General features: G+C 43.0%; 1 protein-coding gene across 1 annotated transcript; it reads right to left on the minus strand.

Annotated features, from left to right (window-relative positions):
- Positions 1-342: 342 nt before the first annotated feature.
- Positions 343-4,444, minus strand: cd248a (CD248 molecule, endosialin a). Its single transcript, XM_042401122.1, has one exon. The coding sequence runs from the start codon at positions 4,216-4,218 to the stop codon at positions 1,885-1,887; it is 2,334 nt and encodes a 777-aa protein (XP_042257056.1). The 5' UTR covers positions 4,219-4,444; the 3' UTR covers positions 343-1,884.
- Positions 4,445-8,251: the final 3,807 nt, after the last annotated feature.

Here is an 8,251-nt window from a genome sequence, read left to right on the forward strand (position 1 = left end):
TCAAAAATTCTGAGCAGTGATGTCATCTCAAACTCCATAAAAAACAGATCCGTGTAATCCAAAACAACCCTTGACATTAACAAAAATTTCTGACCTCAAGCTCCATTTACTAGCCTATTCTGGAGATTGTAAGCTGCTTCCTGAGTGGATCATGGTTCCACATTTAGCATGTGATGGCAATTGAGCTAACTCCATGACAAACTTCGTCTCATCCCCTGATGAAGACTGCAAGATATGCTTGAAAGCTTCAGAAAAAAGTTAGTGGGTGGACGCTGAGAAGTACTGAATTGCATCTTGTCAAATTACTGTTTCCAATGTCAATAATAAACGTTCACGCTCAACCCTTGTCATAGTTTTTAATTCACTATTTCTTAACATGTAACAGAAAATAAAAAAGACATCAGGTGTTTTTTCTATTTCACAGTCATTCAATAAAATAAAGACATATTTCATATATAAATTTGGAATGGTGATTTATTTCCCCAGTCATTAAATAAAAAGTTATCCATAAAATCAAATGTGCTTTAATTTGTAAATGCCTTGCATTTTTTTTTTTCCGCTTTGGTCTTCAAAGTTTTTAGACCCTAGTAACCAATGAGCAGTTCTACAAAAGAGCAAATGTGATGATGCTCCCTGGTGTTATTCATAAGTGATCTGATTATCTTGTTAAATTGTTGAAAACCTGAAGTTGCACCGGCAACTGCAAGGTGTCACACTGACTGCAGTCTCACACAACTGGATTTGATCCAACAAGGCCATAAAACAATTTAGGGCTGGTCTAAGACAAAATATTCTCAGGTGCACTAATGAATTAGGGTTACGAAGGGTGACTGATGGACATTTCATGAACAAGGTCAAGGCTAATGTCAACCACCAGCCCCTGCAACATTCCCTGTGCAGTGTGAACATCTGCACTTTAACCTCTTTTCAAAAAAAGTTAAGGAAAGGAGAAGTGCTCTCAACTTGACATGAATAGGGAAAGACATTCCCATGTGCAGACAGACATTCCTCTGCATATCACCAGGTTTACAGGGTCCATAAAAAAGGCATGTCATTGAATTATTAATGCTATTACATTTTCTAAAAAAAATGGCTGGTGGTAAGTTTGAGATAAACATATATACAAAAAACAGTATATACAAAGAAGGTTTTGATCTCTATTAACCATTCAACACCAACACAGTGATTTTAAATGATTGCTTTCCCAGCATTATCATGTGGCTTCAGAATGGCTTTTTTCATAAAGGGAAATTTTCATACAGTCTTCTTACACTCACCACTGATGTGAGCTAAAGATGCATCTAAATCCCTTTAACACATTTGACAGTAATGGTTATCTACAGTGCTATGCTATTAAAATTAACTGAGCCTGAGGATTTTGCATAAAAGGGACCTCACAGTCAAGTTTTGCTGCCTCAAAAAGGCACAATGCTTTTGTCATCAGTACACTGATTTCCAAAGCTCTTGCCAGGATCTGTATCCAGCTGTGAAATGCTGAAATGAATCAATGACTACACACATTATGCTCAGATATTATCAGATTTTTCAAGATTACTAATGAAGACGGTAATATTTTATCACTATGTAATCTAGTGCAATCATGAAGCAATAAGATCTTGTGCTGTGTGGTCAGTGTATGCAACATCAAAGCAGTTTGTACCACATAGCACCCCATCCCAAAGAAAGGTCAGTGGTTTTGAGTGTCCCTTCCCCACCTCTATCAATTGATATTCAACAGTAATATCCAAATGTGTTTAAAGAGTGGGCAGTTCCAATGACAGAGGGTAAAACATTTAGCTTGTCCCCTACCAGGTTCATTATTCACTCCTGCTTACCTCTGAAACAGAGTCTGTTTATGTGAATGTCATTTTCTCTCTTCTCTGTTTAAACATGGGTCTTGACCCCTGCAGAGGGGTTAGGAGCTCCCTGTTTGTCATGAGCCCCAGCGATCCAGTGGTAGCAGTCAGTGGCATTTTTGTTGCGTGGCTGAACAGCACACCGGGTGCAGTAGACAATACCCAGTGCCACCATCACCACAATGAAAATGCAGATTGGCACTAAGAGGCCCACCAGGAGCCAGGTGCTGCTCTGTTTCTGTCCCCTGTCCTCCTGGACAGAATCCAGGTTGTCACCGTTCTCTCCGCCCTCGCTTGGGGGTGGCTGGGACGGAATAAGCTGGGTGGGAACAGCTGGGTCTTGGGAATGGGTGATCTCCACATTATTCTCTTCCTCCTCCCCCAACTCCTCCTCTGGGAACTGAGAGTTTTCCCTAAGGGGGTACTTTTCCTCCTCTGCCTCATTGTGGTAGCTGGAATTGGTAGGCATGTAGTGGTCTGTGACTGAATCCTCTGGATTTCCTGGTTTCTGACTCGCAGGAGTGAGCCCAGCCCACCAATTCCAAGCTCCCTCAGAGATTGTAGAGGTAGGAAGAAAGGGGAAAGCTGTGGTGGTCTCCTCCTCATCATCTTCGTACCAGTCTCCGGTGGTGCTGGAGCTGGTGGTGGGTGGAGGTGTAGTGGAGATGATGGTTGGCGAAGCTCCTAGCTCAGACTGGAATCTCTGCCCCCACTCCAACCAGTCAGGTCCTCCATTGTCTATGTCTTCGTCATGTTCCTCAGTCTGAGGGTTCAGAGGGTTCAGTGCTGGATCAAAGGGCAGTTCCTCCTGAGGGGCACTAGTGACCCAAATGACATCAGAGTCCAAAACTCTGGGTGGATCGGTCAACCAGTCCAGAGATTGCTCCACCTCTGGAGGCCAGTCAGTGTGGGACTGCTGTGGGTTCCATATGTCATAGTCCACACGGTCCCATACAGGTCCAGGCCGGTGAGTGGCAGCAGATTGATCATCTCCTTCCCCTATCTTCCGACATGAGTAATGATCAGACATGAGTTCATAGCCTTCCTCGCAGTAACACTCAAATCCACCATCATAATTCACACACATCTGCTCGCAGGTCCCAGGGATCTGGCACTCGTCAGTGTCTTGGCATCGGCTGGGGTCCTCAGGCAGCGGGGAAAAACCCAGATGGCAGTGGCAGATATGAGAACCTTGAGTGTTCTCACAGGCGTGTTCACATGGGTCATTTACACACTCATCTATGTCCTCACACCCACCCTCATCATCAGGAAGGTAACCCTCCCGACAGCGACATTCAAATGTCCCTGGAGCATTCACACAATGCTGCTCACAGGGACTCTGAAGGCACTCGTCTACATCCAGACAGCCACGTTCATCTGGTGCAAGCATGTATCCTTCAGGGCAGGCACAACGGTACCCATCTGAAAGGGGCAGGCACTCAGATTCGCAGGGGGCCCCTTCACAAACATCAGACAGCTCACAGCTCTGCCCATTGTCTCTTAGTTGATAACCGTCAGCACACTCACAATAGAAGTGAGCACCGGCTGGCCTGCAGAAATGTTCACATCCGCCGTTATTCTGGTCACACCAGTTGTGTGATAGAGGGGGATCGGCACAGAGGGGGGAATCTCTTGACCACCCCACTGAGCCATCTTCCTTCAGCAAACACAGAACTGACTGTTCTTCCTTAGTGCCTGTGGGGCAGGGCACAGTAGCAACTGATCCAAAGGGTACATGGGTTAGAAGTGTGCTTAGAAGGTTAAATGGTGTGGTGTAGAGGGCATTGCCTGCCCCTTCACTCCACAACGCAGGACACATTCCTTTGTAGGCATAATGGCAAAGATACCCATCTACAGGGACTGAGCAGGGACCATCCAGCCATTTAAAGTTATCATTCTGCTCTTCAGTGCTGTAGCCCATAACTACACAGCGTGGCACTGAGCACATGCTAGGGGAGACCTCTCTCTGCCAGTTAGTATACTCTGTGTCCTGGTCACCAGTAGTCCAAGAGAAACCCCGGAGCGGGCGCGTGGTGGCGCACTGGCGAGGCTGCCGCTGCAGGCCAATCCATACCTGGACCTTGGTGCGTGAGTGGCGCAAGTCCAGAGAGGAGAAGAGAGTGGTAATAGTGTTGGCATCCTGCTTGCGTTTGATGGTAGCCAGGTTACCACCTTTATTCTTGCAGGCCCTCCATGATTCCAGAAAAGTCTTGCGTTGGAAGTAGACCACAAAACAGCCATCCGCATTGCATAGTGCATCCCTCTCTGTCAGGTCCTGGCCCAGGACTGAAGAAACTCCAAAGAGCAAAGCCAGAAGGGAGATTAAGAGTAGAGCAGCAGCACTGCTCACCAGGGTGCCCATTCTTTTTTAGAACTGAATGTATCTCTCCACTCTCCGCCTGTCTCTCACTGTGACTTTCTCCACACTTTTATCTCCCTGCTTTTGAAAGTTTCTTTTTAACTGTGGCTTTTTCTCTTGGCCTGTTTTTTTTTTTGTCTATCTGTACTTTTCTCCCTTCATTTGAACCCTGATTTTTTTTTTCTTTTTTTCACTGACTGTGCTCTTCACTCTACTCTGCTGAAACAGATCTGTGCTGGAGTTGAGTGCATGCAGATTGTCTCAACATTTCAGAGAGCAGGGAGGGAGGAGAGAAAAGGGAAGGGGGGATAGAGGGAGGGAGATATTGCAAAAAGGAGGGTGGGCAGAAAGGGAGAAAGGAGGGAGTTGAGGAAAAGAATTGTATGTTTTTGGAAGAGGTGGGGGGCGCTATGTGAATGTGTGTGTCAGAATGGGGGGAGGTGCAGCGAACTGTGCATTTCTTTCTTTTTCAGAGCATGTCATATGGTTTTCATAAGCCCCGTTCATGGACATAGTTTGGTACTCTGCCATTTACCCGCACAGACACACTCACACAGACATTCATATGCATGAAATTGTAGCACTTGAAAAACATTTTCTTATCTCCAGTAACTCAAATGAGACTGAATGATCACTTGAACAGATGCAGTCTTTCCAAAATATCCATCAGTTATCTTCTATCTAGTCTTTTCTAGCCTTTCTCCTTTTGTGAATCATTTTTCTCATCTCTTCATTCAGTATGACTCAGACCAGAGGTTCTTAACATGCACACCTCCTATAGAGTTCAGTATCTCCGACAAAATGTGTTTTGTCTGCTTCAGTTATTTCCATAAAGTGTTTTTTCAACAGGCACTCCATATGCATTTTCAGGTTCACTCAGTTTGTTGCAGCTTAATGTGTATATCTTTGTGTGTGTCTGTGATGAGTTTGTTGATGATAAAAAGCTCCTTTGAAGATTATCAAGGATGATATGAAAAGAAACCAAGGATGGCATCCTTCACTTTCCACACATCTGGCATCCTTCACTAACAACACAACCTTAGGCCAGAAAGAAGACACCAGTTCCTGCACAAAAGGTCTGCAGCTACATTAAAAACAACAATACTCTCCTCCATACTAATAACTCTCAGATTGGGATGGGGAAGAAGAGAAAGTTGTCGGGGTCGCCAGTGTAGAGGAAGAGGGCCTCTGGGTTTGCTATGAAAACAAAGCTAGGTCGGTGAAATGGAGACTTATGTTTCTAAACGAGGGATGTTGGGGGAAAGAGGGTCCGTATGTGTATGTGTGTGTGTGTGTGTGTCTGGGAGAGGAGGTCGAGGAGTGGAGTGTACGGGGGCTGAGGGCAGTAGCAGGAGTCCTGTGAGTTTTTAATAAATCCAGTTGACTATTGTGTAGTGTGTACCTCAGTGTTAAAGTTAGAATGGTCTGAAAAGGTTAAAGAGCACCTAAAGCAATAGTTAATGCCTGTGGCAGGCATGAAAATGCAAGACTACATGAAACTTTATAGTGTTCTTAGTCTCTTAGTTTGTACAGAGGAGCTAAGTATAACTGGGTATTTTTAAGTATCAAAAAGTACTGAAAGTTAGTACTGTAACACAGGCTTTCTGTTATAAATTGTGGTCTTCAAGCCTAAGCTGAGATACTGTTGATGCTACCCAAGTTATTTTCTCAGACTTGATAAAGATTATCTAGAGCCACAGAAGATATAATACAATAGTTTTTAGAGGAGATCCACGACCAGTAAAATGATTTGGAAATGTAAAATTGGTGGAGAACCCCTTTCTAATATTTTTAATGTTGTATTGCTCACATGACCAACTCTGGTTTACCATACACCTGTAGCTCAGAAGAGGCTATTCAATCAGACTGTATATTACAGTGGTTCCCAACCTTTTCGGATTGTGACCTTTTAAAATGAAGCAATGTGTAGTTGCAACCCCTTGTCACTTGAAGTCTTGAAAAGGTCATGTTATCCCGTTATTCACAAAAAGAAAAAGAAAAAAAAATGATGACAAAGATTAGAATAAGGTCCGGACTCTCAGGTTGGGAACCACTGCCATATTACACTAGGTTAATCTTGAGTTTTCCACCGACCATGGGAATCTTTTTTCCATTACTATCTTCCATCACATGTGTATAAAGTTTTGGCTTGTAAGCTAACCGCATAACAAGCTCGTATTTTGAAAGCATTTAGATGAATTAGCCATCCAAAATGTATATGGACAAATCAGCCTCAACCTCTGGATCATTCCCGCCAACCAATAAAACATGATCCATCCATCCATCAGTTTTTTGGCCTGAACACAATAAGCATTTAAAGAAAAACTCAATTCATGTCAATGAAATGGCTGATATCAGCAGAAATATTTTGCAGTGAGTTAAACTTTGGTGAACTTTGATAAGGAAATTTCTCTTATTGTCTGGTTATCAGTCAAGTTAAATAAGCTGTTGTGACAAGTATTGGGCAAATTACTTGAAAATTGTAATTAATTACTTATTACATATTGTTCATTGTAAAAATAGTTACATTACTTTATTCCTCAGCAGCAAAAATAACGTGTTACATTACTCATTACTTTACTTTTGTTACTCAGCAGTTAGCTCAGTCAAAGTTTCCTTTAAACAACTCAGAATCCTCCCCAGCCACAAACTGCATCTTTTGTATTTAACACATAGAAAATGAGACGTGGGGGAGACCTCTCTCTGCAACTCTGAACTAAACTAGTGTCAGGTGACTCCTGAATAGCTAATGTTAGCAGGCCAGCTAAGAGCACACAACATGTGAATAAGACAACTTTTCACAGAGAACACAGAGACCACACTGATATCAACCCTCCATTAAGTAATACAACAAGCACACTGACCCCCAAGTGTTAAAGTAACAGATCCTTACTGGGATAAGAACTGTAATATAATTACTGAATTTGAAATTGTAATTCCTCACATATTACTGTCCAACACTGGTTGTGGTGCCTGTACTAGCATGTTTCCAGCTGGCTAGCATGATAGTTTGCCAGCTTCAGTCCCCAATTGCCCCTGCAAGAAGTCACTACTTATCCAAGCTTCTAGCACCACATTTTTTTGAAGACATGGGATGAAATTTGGGGTGCCGCTTTCTGGGGCTTTAATCATTTATGGGTTGAATCAGTATTTTATCATTTCAATGAGAAACAGGGAAGCAAAATGGTAATGCAATAATATCAAACATTCTAGATGAGTAATGACCTCCATGGGGAAACTATGGTTATCACAACTGAGGGGATTTAGATATGTAGACAATGTAAAGTGAGAGCCACTTTAAGTGGACAAATTTATGCATTCATCTGTTGTCATTAATCTGTGTTCTTTTGCTAGTGCTCCTTTACTAAGTGTACATTACACACACACACAAACACACACACACAAATCTGTCACAGCTTGGTGAAACTCAAACCTGGGGTGACCCAGGCCATTTGTCCCCTGCTGTGACATCACTCACACCGGGCAACTTCTCTGTGCCCACTTGATTTTGTGACAGCCTAATGTTTTGAGGTTAACTGGTGTTTAATGATCATGAGCAGCCTTTAACACACGGTCAGTAAAAACCTTTTAACAAGTCCCTGCACGCCTGTCTCCCAGCATCCATCAGTTAGCCATCAGCACTACGGTCCCCAGTGCTGGGGCAGACAGCATAAATACCATATGTGGGTCGCTATCACAAGATTAGTGCTACACTGCTGTGAACAATATGTGGGCAGGGGTGCATGACAGTCTGGCAGCTTTATTAGGTTATCTGTACAGATAGAGCTTTCATTCACACACGCTGACTTCTTCGAAATGTGTCTCAAGCAATGAACAACATTTTGCCTGTCAGTGGTCAAGTTGTCACTGGATTAGTGAAATATGAGTTTTAAAGGATTTTTCTGGTTTATTACAATTTAGCTGTCACTTTGGTAGTTTTGAAGATAAGAATATGCACACACATCCAAACCAAAGTGGGCAGGTGCTGAGCCAAACGTGGGTAAAAAGTAAAAAAAAACAAAGAAATAGCTCGCAC

This window comes from Thunnus maccoyii, chromosome 22 (genome assembly GCF_910596095.1).
Source record: "Thunnus maccoyii chromosome 22, fThuMac1.1, whole genome shotgun sequence".
NCBI classification, from domain to species: domain Eukaryota; kingdom Metazoa; phylum Chordata; class Actinopteri; order Scombriformes; family Scombridae; genus Thunnus; species Thunnus maccoyii.

Excerpts from the sequence above, each read along its gene's own strand:
- cd248a (XM_042401122.1), bottom strand. The coding sequence starts at position 4,218 with ATGGGCACCCTGGTGAGCAGTGCTGCTGCTCTACTCTTAATCTCCCTT.